At 38.9% G+C, this 13,767-nt stretch overlaps 2 protein-coding genes across 2 annotated transcripts; both read right to left on the bottom strand.

The window, feature by feature from the left end:
* Positions 1-4,721: 4,721 nt before the first annotated feature.
* On the bottom strand, positions 4,722-5,601 carry LOC117575250 (ankyrin repeat and KH domain-containing protein 1-like). Its single transcript, XM_034259383.2, has 3 exons — positions 5,540-5,601; positions 5,169-5,435; positions 4,722-4,951 (listed from the first exon to the last, which is right to left on the bottom strand). The coding sequence occupies exons 2-3, from the start codon at positions 5,421-5,423 to the stop codon at positions 4,802-4,804; spliced, it is 405 nt and encodes a 134-aa protein (XP_034115274.1). The 5' UTR covers positions 5,424-5,435; positions 5,540-5,601; the 3' UTR covers positions 4,722-4,801.
* Positions 5,602-7,120: 1,519 nt separating this feature from the next.
* Positions 7,121-10,052, bottom strand: LOC127565935 (ankyrin repeat and KH domain-containing protein mask-like). The gene is made up of 3 exons (XM_052006877.1): positions 9,957-10,052; positions 7,360-7,492; positions 7,121-7,293 (listed from the first exon to the last, which is right to left on the bottom strand). The coding sequence occupies exons 1-3, from the start codon at positions 10,050-10,052 to the stop codon at positions 7,121-7,123; spliced, it is 402 nt and encodes a 133-aa protein (XP_051862837.1).
* Between the last annotated feature and the right edge of the window lie 3,715 nt (positions 10,053-13,767).

The following is a 13,767-nucleotide window of genomic DNA, read 5'->3' as shown; positions in this document are numbered from 1 at the left end:
TGTCTAAGGCAGGACAAAAGAAGGAGGAGCTGAGCAAGGACAAAGGAGGTTGGAGGCTGGAGGACGCCACGCCACTTGAGTGTATTGAGAGAATGAAGGAGCAGTTATTGGCTTGGAGTAGACGACTTTGTCGAACTTTTGTCGATGTCCCAGGCAGTGGCACAATGTAAGCAAGGGCAGTTGTCCTTATTGAATTTCAATGACACATGCACAAACGTTCTCGATGTGTGGCCAGGCAAACGAATGAATGTGAGTACGAAATGCGAATGTGAATGCGAATGCGAATGCGAATATAACCACAGTTGTGTCTCGTCCTACTATCGCATCAATGGCCCATTCGCCATGCCGTATGCTCTCTTACACTTATACTTATGTGGCAATGACAAAAGCCGACAAACAGGAAGACAGCACCACAAGAACAGAGCGTAGTGCTTTCGCTGTGGCATGCCACTACTTTCCTAGCAAGACATTCAGTCAGTCAGTCAGTCAGTCTGTGAGTCAGCTGGCTTGGCAACTTGTTGACCGGATGTCCGTGCGGCGGCAATAAGTACGTAAAATGGGATTATGTGTGTGTGCCAGAAGAGTGAGCATCGATTCAAGTAAATTGAATTTATCTTAATTTTTCGTGGTTGCTGTGACTGCAACTGGCTAGCACTTTCTTCTACTTCCAAAGACCATAAGCTTATATCTGCAGTTCTACAGTTGCAGACGCAGTTCCCTTAAAGTGCAGTTCCAGTTGCCCTTCAAATATATATATTTTCCCTCGCCCAGCTGTTGAATGAGGCCAAAAGAAAAGCAAGTGCGGCTTTTATTTATTTATATTGAAATAAAGTTGCGCTTGACTTTAGAAATTGTTGCGGTCGCGTTTGCCCCATGTTAACCCTTGTAGCATTTCACCTCGCAGAAATACGCTTTCTATTCTAAGTTGATTCAGCTAAGGGGAAGAATACAAGCTATAAGCAAAGAGCAACGCGAATTCAAGTCAGCTATGCTTTGCTTTTGAGTGTATTCGATTCATTCATTCACATTCATCTATTCATGCAGCGTGGCTGTCGAAATTTGAATGTGGTCAGCCTGAAATTGTGTTGTTGGCCTTCGTTGCCTTTAAGGCACCGAGAGTTGAAGGAGGAATTTAATCAGTCCAGAGTCCAGGTGCTGACAGCATGCCTTTTGCTTCGAATTCTTGCGTCTTGCGTGTCGGGTAATCCTGTCTAATGATACCAGTGACCCATTTAAGACCCAAACTCTTGGGAGCCATGTGTGCTGTCCATTTATTAGATACTACTACAGTCAGTCAGTCAGTCAGTCAGTGAGTGAGTTTGTCTCTCATCTCCCTGCGGTGCGTATGCCAAGCATGTTCTTTAATATGCATAATAAAAGTTGTATATAGTTATACAAAGAGAGGAAAATGAGACAGCTCACAGGTTGCGTCATGCAGTTGAGAAGATTATATATAACATATATTCTAACATAACGAGTACAAGTATCTGCAATTGCTTTGCCATCGAAATCATTTGCATTAAACGCTCGCTAATTGGCTCGTTTTGTGATGGAAATTTGTGCTAAAGAGCTCGTCGCAGGGCAAGCGATTATAATAAAAGCCATGCACACACACATTCAGTGAGTGAAAAAAGCTATATAAAAAAATCAAAGAGAAAATCAGTGAAAAAATAAATATAGCATATAAATGGGCGTTGGCTGTGGCATGAATGCATTTTTCTATAAAAATGCGTTTAACAGAGGCAGCAGGCAGCGGCAGCAGCCGTCGCCGCCACACAAAGCAACACATTTGCTGCATTTATTGCGTTTTTCCGTTAACTGCCTCGAACATCACACACACACTCACACGTGGAACATAATGGGCTTTGTTAGCTGCGAACTTTGCTGCACACACAGAGAGAGAGAATATCGCTTAAAATCTGGCTTTTGAATTTGCAGTTGAACTGCCGTTGCCATTGTTGTGCAGCTCGCTAGCAGCTAGCTAGAGGTGTGTTCTCTCTTCTACTGCTGTGATAAATGGATCGGAAAATACGCGTACTTAACAACGGATGCCTTGTTTAACGTGTGTGTGTGTGTGTGTATGTGTGTGTGGCAACTACAATGCAACGCTATGCACTGCCATCAACTTTGTCAGTTCAGTCTGTGTAAATGTCGCTGTGACATTTTCATTTCATCTTGCAAATAATTTGCAGCAACTTCTTTTTTTCACAGTTTTACTTGAGAGTTGGCAGTGTATACAGCTGTCGGCATCAACTCTCTTTCGCATACTCTTTCTTTATTTTCGTATAATATTTGTTTTGGTTGAAGCCATGTGTGTGTGTGTGAGGTTTGTATGAGCTTGCTTTATGCACTCGCCTGTGTCGCCTCATTGGGCGCTTCATTCGAGCAGCAAATGTTTACACCTGAGCAGTTAGTGGCAACACTCCGTGTCGCGCCACAAGGCGTATACGTGTCAAGGATAATTCATGAAAAATCTCTGCGCTTTGCTCTGCTCTGGTCGAGTGCAGTCTGCAGGGCTTTTTCACTTTTGCGCCGATTATACAATCAGAAAACAAACGCTAACGGCCAGAGAGCGAACGTTGTGTGTGTGTGTGTGTGTGTGTGAGTGTGTGGAACAACTTTATAAGTGCTTCCAAATTGGCTGAATACAATACGGTAAAAATATTAGGGTGCTGCTCCTGTGCAAGTTTACAGCTGATTTTCAGCCAAAACCAATGCCAATTTATCAACTCAAAAGACACTCAGCATACACGTATAAATATCGTGAAAAACTAGTTGAGGTATTCCCTTGTTTTACAGACCATTTGCAGCCTTCACGTATGCTTTTCATAAGCCAAAAGTTTAAGTATACGTTGCTAGAACATAAAGTTGATTTCATCACCTCATGCTCGAATGTTGTACGAATTTTCACAAATCATTTCATCAATTTTGTGTGGAGTGAAAAGAACAGGAGCAGGCAAAAGCAAAGTCAAATTTGACAAATAGCTTCGGCTTCTCTACTGACGTCATATTTGATGTACTCGTACCTGCTCCCAGTTGCGAGTCGTTGTGTTTTTGCTATTTTGCATTGCCGCAGCACCAGCTGCTGCCACTCAGCCAAGGTGGTGCATGCCTCATGGCAGCTGCCAGCAGTTCGCCTCGCATGCATTGCAAGTTTTGCAGCAACAGCAGCAGCAGCAGTAGCTATTTGATAAACGATTCTGAATTAACTTTGCTCGGCTCGGCTTCTCAAAACTTGGCGCTCTCGGCTCGACTTGTGGCTTAGCTTAATCAATTGGCTATGTCAGCTCAATATGTGTGTAGTATGTGTGTGTATGTTGCAAGTATAAAATATCAAATTGATGGAGCACGTGCTTGTCAGCCATTTGTTCGCAACTCAAGCAAAAATTATAAAAAAAAATCAAGTATACGTATATATAGAAAATAATGTTGTTCACTTTTCTTGCCAGCTTCCTAGTTTGCTAGTTACATGCTGAGCTCATCTTTGAGTGGCAGCGGCAACAATGGCGACTTAAATTGAAGAGTATTTAGAGTTGAGTGCAACAGCTGTTTGCGTAACATATATTTTTCGGGGCCAATTTATGCGTCGTGTGGCTGCTTTTGAGTCATTCCCACACACACACACACGCATCTTTGTTGTGAAAACGAAGTGAGTTTCATAAATAACTTTTCTTTTTCTTTTTATTTTTTTTTTGCAGTTTTGCGTGACGGCTGCTGGTAACTTAATGAAATTTGCTCTTCCTAGATAATATATCCGGGCCCTGCGCACCTCAAACTTATTTTCTTTATTTATTATACCCGATACATATAGGATATAGAGAGTATTATGTGACAGGCTGAATGAGCGTTCTCTGACCTTAAAAATTATACTGATTCTTGATCAGCCAATACGATATATCCAGGTCTTAGAGAATACAATAGATAGAACAATAATTTTTTTTATTGCCAGTACTTTTTACTTATCAATGAACCAAATGTACACTTCAGCATATTTGAGTATTTTTACAATATATTTTTTTTATATATATAAATGAAATTACTGCACGGTTTTGCTTTTAATCAGAATATGTAACAGGTATCTCATAGTCGAGCACATCTACTAAAGCCTTCTTACATGTTTTTTTTGTGGCATTTCTCTTAGTTTTTACTCACTTATTACGGTTATAGTTATACGAAGCTGCCGCTTTGCATTGTCGTTTATTACGAAAATGTCGAAAGTTGACAAACTTTGTGGATGCTCACAAAGTTTTTTTTTTTTGTTTTTTGAGCCACAGCTAAACATTTTGGGTGCCGCTGACTGAGAGTTAAGCAAGTTGCCTAGTTTTGCTTTTAGTTGCCACATGGCAGTCACTTGCTGCTACTTTTATTGTTGTTTGTGTTGTGTTGTTTTAGTTGTAGTTGTTCGCTTTTATTGTCTGCTCAAAATTGTCATCAATAATAATAAAAGTGCGAGTGAGGAACAAAAATGGACAGCAAGCGAAGCCAAGGCAGTCATCATTGGGATACAGTTGGCCACTTGTGATATAATAAATATTGCCAAGACGACAACTAACTCAATACGGTATATACACATGGTTTTCGTGTATGAGTGAGTGCTTGCATTAATGTCTTTCTTTCTCTCTTCGTATGTAAATCATTCTATTTGTCTCTTTCTTTGGCTGTGTTCATGAAAATACACTTTTGCATACATTCGACCGCAACTAAAAATGTTGACCATAAACTTCTCTTTGCTGTTTTACTTTTCATTTTTTTTAAGTTTTCTGTTTCTTTTACAATTTCATTTTATCGAGCTTTATCGAATTTATTGAGTCCGGAGTCCAATAGCAATCGGGCTATCGCCGCCGGCTTGCAGCAGCAAACGCGCCAAATCCAAGTGGTTCTCGTGGCAGGCCAGTGTCAAAGCACAGTTCAAAAACTCTTTGTTCATGCCGGCTCCATGCTCAAGAAGTACCTATGAAAGAGACATTTAACATTAGATTAATCAACAGTTGAAAAGGTGAGAGTAGTTTATACATTCTTTAAACATCACAACATTAAAGATCACGTGAACTGGCTTTCTAATAACGAAATCAATAACTCGATTCTCGTCACTGAAGACAGTTGCAATCAAATCTTGGATTCTAATCACTTGTTAACGGTCAATTTACTGTCCATGACTCGATACTAACCTTGGCTACTTCCACATGGCCCTCCATGGCGGCCATCGTCAGCGGTGTATTACCTTTATCATCCTGCGCATCAACGTTGGCGCCATTTCTCAGCAATAATTGCACCATCTCGAGCTGACTGCCCATACAGGCGTATATTAGCGGTGCGGCAGGGGCACCAGGAGCATTTACATCGGCGTTATTGCTGAGCAGCAGTTCAACAAGGTGCAACTCACCCATAACAACAGCATGGACTAGTTTCTTGTTTTCAGACATTGCCAACAAAACCTTTATACGAGAAAATAAAGAAACACAATTGTCACAGTTACCAGACCAGTGACCGAGGGAGTCTCATTTGCGAGAGAATTCTGTAATATGTTAGGAATACTCACAAAATAAAGCACTGTGCTGTTTCGAGAACTGAATAAGACTGACTATTTCGTCAGTGGCAATTTATTACAAAAGGCATGAACATGTGTGTATGTCAGAATCTATGTATGAGTGTATTATCGTTAGAGTTGCATAGATTAGGCTTGGAGTTGCATAGAGTAGGCTTGGAGTTTCCGGATCGGCATTATTCCATGTGGCCGGAGAGAGGGGCATGTTAACTCGTCATGAGACGAGAATAACGCAGAGTTATGTTGAATGCGGTATATTGATTATCGATACTAATTCAAACTTATCGATGTTACACTCAGTGAAGGGTAAACTTTCGATCATAAATTCCCCTCTTCCGGTGTGTTCACATAATTTTACTGTTACTACTTATCGATAGATAATTTATTAATAAAAATAACTATCGAATGTGAATTCCATATTTAATTGTGAAAAGTGGAAAAAGGAACATAATATTTATGTAAGATACATAAACGTTTTCAAAGCCACTCAAGTTTCGAAAACGTGAAGCGTCTTCAAAATGGGCAAATTGAGACATTATCTCTACTAGAGGCGCGGCCTGTATTTTTAGGCCCGGGCCCGCACGAAAACAAACTCTTTTTTGAAAGGCCCGACCCGGCCGAACAAGAAACTTTTTCACCAAAGTTCGGGCCCGGCCCGAAACTTATTTACACATATAAGGAAATTTAAAAGACATGTAATTGATATATATAAGTCATAACTTTATTTAAAAATACATTTTTTTTTAAATTTGTGCTTTTTAGCCTAGTGTCTTTTTCACACATGGCCAGAAGTTGAAAAAAGCCAATTTCCCAATAGGACGCCACTTTTGAATTAGTGGTGTGCAAACAAGTTAAATATTGTATAAGCTAATCGATAGTAGCATCGATAAGCAATTAAAATGCGATAAATGGCGGTTCTAATTCGGTAATAAAAAAGAAAGCGCGATTAAATCAAAATTGTTTTCAGGCCTATTTCGGGCTTTTACGGGCCTAATTCGGGTTTTTACGGGACGGGCCTTTTTGCTAAGGGCCGGGCCGGCACAAATCTTAATTTTAAAAAGCCCGGCCCGTGCCCACCTCTAATCTCTACAACGACACATAAACTAAAGCCTTCTTTAAAGCAGCTACTAAGAAGTCGATTTGCTACGTTATGTGATGCTCTTTACTTCGCCATCGGTAAAAGTTTCTTGACAATATTTTTTCAAATTGATTTCAGGAGGGATGCATTTATTCTTTCTCTCTCGTATTAACTTTTCAAGATTTTGCAGCCGATGGATTGCCTCGGATGTTCTCATACACCACAAGAGAAAATTGCCGCATTTTGGGAGAAATACATATGTACATATGTACCTGTGCCAGCTCATAGTAGCCTGCAGAACAAGCCATTGATAACAACGACTCGCCCTCATCCGTTGAGGCAGCGGCATTGTTCAAGTTGCTCTTGCACAGCAACCGTTTCCTGCTGTGAATTGAATGGGGAGGGAAACATTATCAAAATAAATAAATAGATTCGTTGTGCCTCAAATGTGATCAATTCGATCGATCACCTGCTTGGTTTCATCATTTGCTTAGGTGTCATGCCACAGGTGCTTTCACATTGGCGGCAGCCTCCAGCAATGCGGTGAGATTACTCGAGCGTTTGTTGTTATGCTCGTGCAGTAAGTTCTTAACCTCTGGCGCATCCTCGTCGTCATCGTCATCGTCATCGTCTATATCCTCATCATCTGCGTCGTTGTCTTGCAGAACATCTATTTCAATAAAAGAGAAGATTTTAAAATAAATTTCGTTTTGGTTTAGTGTAAACAACGACTTACCGATCTCTTCTTCTTCGTCATCGCCTTCAGATTCATCCGAGTCCTCGGAGTCTTCTTCCGTTTCGTCTTCATCTTCACGAACTTCTCCCTCATCATGAGGACAACTATCGGGATCAGACTCTTGTATATCGTCCTGCAAACATAAATAAATACAAAAAATATTTGTTTCAATTAATTTCTTATTAATCGTCGATTATAAAATTAAAATTTAAGTAATAAGGTATTCGTGATCGTCGGTTAAGAGGTGACAACATGAAAAATGTTCTGGAAATCGTATTAAAGATGGGAAAAACTAATCAAAATCAGGTAAGCAATATTAAAGAGCACATTCTTGTTGTCTAAGGTCAGCAATTGTGATGTTTTGTGTGGTTACATAATCCAAGTAGTAGTTGGAGACTATTATTATTTTATTATATATTAAAGAATATCCCATTTTGTTTTGCTGTTGGGTTTTCCTTTAACTATTAACTCTAAACTTTAAATACAACAAAAAAAAAGACAAACTTCCGAACAATCTGTTGATTTTAACCTACTGAGCGTTTGTATTTTAGTTAAATGTTGTTGATTTAGTTTGGTATGTAGAAAGTTATCATAAAGAATTTAGACATAGTCGCCAAACATTTGTTGGCATACTTGTATTTGTAGCGCTTCAATTTAATTGTTTTTGTTTTTTTAAGGCACTTATAAGGCGTAACTTGCCAATAGATCTGGCCTTAAACACAAGAATGTCAATAGGATCTACAAATAAAGAGAAACGTAAGAAAAATCATAAAAATAACTGAAGCTAAAAAAGCTTATATTGGATGTATGGTAAACATCTAATTTCACTAATTTAATTTGAAAGCAAACAAAAATAAAGAAAATGGTTATACTAAGAAGAAAAACACATGTTGATTACGTTACGAAAATATCGAAAGTTGACAAACTTTCTGAATGATTTTTTTTGTTTTTTAACCACAGCTTAAAATTTTGGGTGCCGCTGACTCAGAGTTAAGCAAGTTGTCTAGTTTTGCTCTTAGTTGCCACATGGCAGTCACTTGCTGCTACTTTTATTGTTGTTTGTGTTGTTGTGTTGTGTTGTTTTAGTTGTAGTTGTTCGTTTTTATTGTCTGCTCAAAATTGTCATCAATAATAATAAAAGTGCGAGTGAGGAACAAAAATGGACAGCAAGCGAAGCCAAGGCAGTCATCATTGGGATACAGTTGGCCACTTGTGATATAATAAATGTTGCCAAGACGACTACTAACTCAATACGGTATATACACATGTTATTCGTGTGTGAGTGAGTGCTTGCATTAATGTCTCTCTTTCTCTCATCGTATATCACTCTATCTTTCTCTTTCCTTGGCTGTGTTCATGAAAATACACTTTTGTATTCATTCGACCGCAACTAAAAATGTTGACCATAAACTTTTCTCTTTGCTGTTTTATTTTTCTTATTTATGTCCAAGTTTTCTGTTTCTTTTGTGCTTATGCGCCTTTTGTTTGTTTTGCCATGTTGTCCGTTGTCCGTTGTTCGTTGTCCTTTTTGTTGTGTTGGCTTGAACTGTGCGCGCAGACAATTCGGGATTAACACATGGCTGCCGTTTGTCACGTATACGCCACGGCTATCAATGATGCTCGTTGTCAGTGATTGCCAAGGGCAACTGCAAATTTCTAGCTACAAATTTCATTTTATCGAGGTTTTATTGGCGTTGAATTAAATTGAGCACAGCATCGAGGCCAACACGCATATCCCGCGGGTGCACAAAGAGAGCACAGAATAGAGAGAGAGAGAGAGAGAGAGAAAGTTAAGGAAAGAAAGAGAGACTGTGTGTGTCATTATGACTGACTTTGGCTTTGATGGAAATTGCTAATGAAATAAGTTTTTAGTTGTGCGAATTTATTTCTTTTACTTTTACTTTACTTTATGTCAAAAAATGTTTATTTATTCTTGCTTGGCCCGAGGGCAAGGTTTCCCTTCTTTCTCTACATATTTCATCGGCAAGTACTCGAAAACTTGAACTCATTAATTACACTCAGCAACTGTGTGACGTGTCGTAGGTCTGCAAAAAGCGGCTAATTGAATCAAAGTGCCATAAGTCATTGCAAGCGGAGAAGCAATCAAATAAGCGCAAATACCACATACATCTGCTCAGCACACTTTCACTTCAATGATCTCTTAAGCTGGTAAAGTCTTCAATAAAAACGCCATGTTGCAACTGCAACGTCAGTTCACACACAGAATGACTGTCATTTATCTTCAACTGCAAGAGCAGCAGCAGCAGCTATTAGAGCTGAGCACTGAGCGTATTGCTGGGCGTGACACGATTTATTGCCAATAAATTTCAAATTAAACATATAGAAAATATCGACAAAGTTTTAACATCGAATATTTCGCTGTGATATGTGCGATTGCTAATTGTCTGTGAAAACTTTGTGTGCGAGAAAACTTTAAAATAGAGACGCGCAATTTCATTACCGTATTCCACCTTAACGGACAAAATGAAAATAGAAAAAAAGAAAACGAAATGAAATGCAGAAAAAAGGAGACTGAGACAGGGAAGAGATAATGAAAAAATCTGTATTTAAATTTCTTTGCAATAATATTTACCTACAATTCCCGCTTCGGCACCTAACTTCCGCACGAACGACACGACAACACAGGACAGGAGAGGAGAGGACAGAACACGGGTTCTCTGGCCAATGGCCATGTTCCATGTTCCATTTGCAGAGATAAGTGTGCGTCGATGGATGGTTGAAGGGGACAGAGAGAGGGAGAGAGAGAGAGAGGGGCAGGTGTATGGGATGGAATGAGGGCAGTTATACTGACAGCCACTTCCGTGTGAACTAATTCCCTTGCACTACACTTTTAGCTTCGCTTTATACATATATTTTTTTTCCATTTCTTCGCTGCCAACGCGCTTTCTTGAACTTTAACGACTCAACTCACTCCCTGCGCACCCCGCGCTGTCCACCCACATTTTATTGTTATTGTTTGTAATTGAAATGGTGCAAACGTACAAGCGATAAAATGTAAATCCAAACTCTCAACTGACCGAGGGAGCAAAGAGAAGTGAGACGGAAGACGCGACGGTACGTCAGAGAGCCATTGCTCCTCCATTCATCGATTGCTCCATTTAACAAATTTCGATTTCCGCATCAGATTTTCCTTCCCCCAGAGCGACTTCCTGTGCAAAGTTTTTTCCTTTTTTGCTTTTATTGCTCTTGTCCCTCCCACGCTGCAACTTGCGGGTTATACGAAAGCGATTATTGTCTTCATTTTAATTATTCCGATTGTTGTAATTTGCAATACCTTCTGGCGATTATCACGTGTGCTTCAATTCAATGGAGGCGAGAGCTATCAAGAGCTGCATACATAGCATTTTAAGTCCCAAATGCGAATGCTTCAAGTGCTTAAGGGTTTATAAAGATATTAAGAAAGTAAATGGATTCATAATTGATGTGCGCATTTTTTAAAGTGTTGTACTAAGGCGAATGCAATAAATTGCTTTATGACGATTTATAAAGTTAACTTAAAATTTCATTATATTATAATAATAATAATAATGCAATATTTATTCAATTCTTAATGGTTTGTTGGGATACGCCTAATGTTTTTGGAGTCGTAATTAATGTGTACGTATCTTACAGACTTATGTACATTATGTCCAAAATTGTAAGGACAAGTAATTTCAGAAGTTGGCAATACAGAGAGAAAAAATTAAAAGTTGTCAAATTCGCAATCGTTTTAAATTATATGTTATAATCATTTTTTAAAAATGCTTATTTCATTTCATTATATAAAAATAATATTTGTTTATGAAAAAAAAAATACATTTTGTATTTATTTATTTTGAAATATAAAAGGAAATATAACTCAGGAGTTGGCTGATTCACAATAAACAGAGAGAAAATAAATTTTTAAAGACACAAATCAAAAAGTTTGAGTTTGAGCATTTCTCAATCTCAACAAGTAAAAAAGCTATACTCGAGTGTGCACGACTTTAAGGTACCTGTTATCCATTTAAAAAACCGTATACCACATTTATATTTAGTTTATCGATTTAGTACTACGTTCTATATATACCATTGAGTTCAAAAGATACTGAAATAATTTAGGTTTTTTTTTGTTTTCTGAATAGTTATGTATTATATTATTTTTAAATGATTAATTTAGTCAATAATTTCTTACCATAGTAAATTTCATTACTAATATATGGGCTACTTGCTCTAAGAGACGTTTCATATGAGTAGTTTAATCGTCAATCGTTAGTTAGTTAGCTGATGTTAAACAACAATTGTCAATCAGGTTCCAAAATATATACTACGAAGCTAATCCGGGTGAGTCCAAAACTGTCACAAAGTTGACTTTTGCCAATGTTCAAAAACATGTCCAGACATCTCTCTCTCTCTCTCTGTTTTGCTGCTGATTAAGATGCTGCAAGCTGAAGTCCTCATTAGGTGAACATCCGTCTGATATGCAACCAGAGGCAGTCGAGGACAATGTGCAACAAACAGTTTGCCCGGTGGCAAGCAAATTGCAGTCATTATTATGCAAGTGGCAAGTGGGAAGAGGCATGTGGTAGGAGTTGGGAGAAAGAGACGATAAGACAAGTGTAGAGACAACTGTGGCAGTATAGTTGTGGCTTTAGCGAATGAAAGTGTGGCAAGACACGTAGAAACATAATTGTACAATGTGAAAGACATGCAGAGACATGTCGAGACTCTTATGGATTCAGCAAGCAACAAATCACTTTTCACATTCGGACGCAAAAGGCGCTTGATGTCTTCTACATTTCAGCATTTTCATCTAGAGTATTTCTTTATTCTAGCGCAGTTCGTCTGAAATTTGTTTTCTCTGACAACAGCAAATAGCGGCTCACGCATGTGCCTTGGGGTTGTGTTTGGGTGGTTGGTTTTTTGGTGGAAATTTCCACGGTTGTGACGACGGCGAAGACGACGAGAAGCGGGCGGAAATGGGAGAGTTTTAATTTGTCCTATGAAAATATTTGCACACGACTTGCAGCTACAGATGTAATTGAATTAAAATCTGGCTGACAAAGTCATGTATGGCCCACGGCAATGGATTTATTTTTGGGCCACGGCTAAGTACAATACTAGTAGCTGGCACCCTCAACGGCCCAAGGCACTAAACTCAGTTTCAGTTTTCAATTGCTTGCGACAGAGACAGCGACCAAAAAAAGTGAAAGTTTTTGGCCGAACACAAGGAACAGGAAAACTGGAAACAGGGATTATAAAAGCAGGAAGGTTTTTAGAATTTAAACGAATATTCAGCTTAGTCGTAAACATGGTTGGGAGGCAGCTTATGGACTGACAATATACATGGAAGTTGATTTCCATTGAATCCATGCATAGTTTTAGATTTTAATTAATTGATTAAACGCGGAACACGCGCTCACCAAAAATTAAATTATTAAAATGCATTTGATTCTGAAAAGCCAACTTAATTCAATTACAAAATTATGCCGCCACAGTGATAACAAGCCAATAAAAAAGCTAGACAGTCGAAGGGAGCACACAGACTGAGTCTTTTTTTTTTTTTTTGGGTTGATTTGCATAAAATTGATAAACAATGGCGGATGGCAGCAGACGCTTTGTTGAGTCTCATGGCCAGACAGATAATGCGTCGGCGATTTGCAAAGGATTAAGAATTCAAGGCACAACGATTGCCAGCCAGCCAGCCAGCCAGCCAACTAAGTGAAGAAGGCTTTGTTCGTTTGTTCGCTCGTTGAGTGCTGGCTGCTCTGATACTGATACTATGCGAGTGCAACGTAGCATGCAATGGAGGGGCGGCATCATAAAATGTTTGGTGGTTGATTTGATTTATGACTTTAATTGGCCAAAAGTCAAGCAGTCATAAAGGGCATTAGATATTCTCTTCAAAAGTGTATTCGTGTATTTTGCAGTTGCACACTACGAAAATCTCACAACAAGCTTTGGGGTTTTGTTGCCAAATCGGATTTGGCACTTTGGGCACGTCTTAAATTATTTTATGCTTTCCAAATAAGTGCATTAGTTACAACAGAAGCAAGCCACAAGGTTACGGGGCTGCACTCTGCAGAGTCCTTTGCATTTTACAAAATACTGTGCTACCCTTCCAGCATAGACTAGAGAGTAGAGGGAGTCAAGTGTAGTTGCATTACTCATACTAGAATAATTTAAATATGCACATATCTCTAAGGTTGTCTGTGGCTTGAAGTGCACAACAGATTTATTGAGCGAGAAGGCCAATATTATATACGAAATATACTTTAGTGTATAGTTAGTAGAGAAATGAATCGTAACATTTAACATTGCTTATGAATTGGAAATAAAGCAAGCATAAAGACAAGACTGCTGAGTTGTCGCGGCTTGTCATCAATCTGAAATCTGTGGAAACGGTGACAATTGCTGGCAGCGACGAGC

This window comes from Drosophila albomicans, chromosome 2R (genome assembly GCF_009650485.2).
Source record: "Drosophila albomicans strain 15112-1751.03 chromosome 2R, ASM965048v2, whole genome shotgun sequence".
In the NCBI taxonomy this organism is placed as follows: domain Eukaryota; kingdom Metazoa; phylum Arthropoda; class Insecta; order Diptera; family Drosophilidae; genus Drosophila; species Drosophila albomicans.
The sequence above is the reverse complement of the archived record's forward strand: the minus strand, read 5'-3'. Positions and strand labels throughout refer to the sequence as shown.

Bases quoted from the DNA above. Each gene is read 5' to 3' on its own strand.
- LOC127565935 (XM_052006877.1), bottom strand. From the start codon at position 10,052: ATGGCCATTGGCCAGAGAACCCGTGTTCTGTCCTCTCCTCTCCTGTCC. The intron at 7,493-9,956 runs GTAGGTAAATAT...TTATGTTTGCAG, and splicing joins TAGGTGCCGAAGCGGGAATT to GACGATATACAAGAGTCTGA. The intron at 7,294-7,359 runs GTAAGTCGTTGT...TTATTGAAATAG, and splicing joins TGACGAAGAAGAAGAGATCG to ATGTTCTGCAAGACAACGAC.
- LOC117575250 (XM_034259383.2), bottom strand. From the start codon at position 5,423: ATGTCTGAAAACAAGAAACTAGTCCATGCTGTTGTTATGGGTGAGTTG. The intron at 4,952-5,168 runs GTTAGTATCGAG...TCTCTTTCATAG, and splicing joins GCCATGTGGAAGTAGCCAAG to GTACTTCTTGAGCATGGAGC.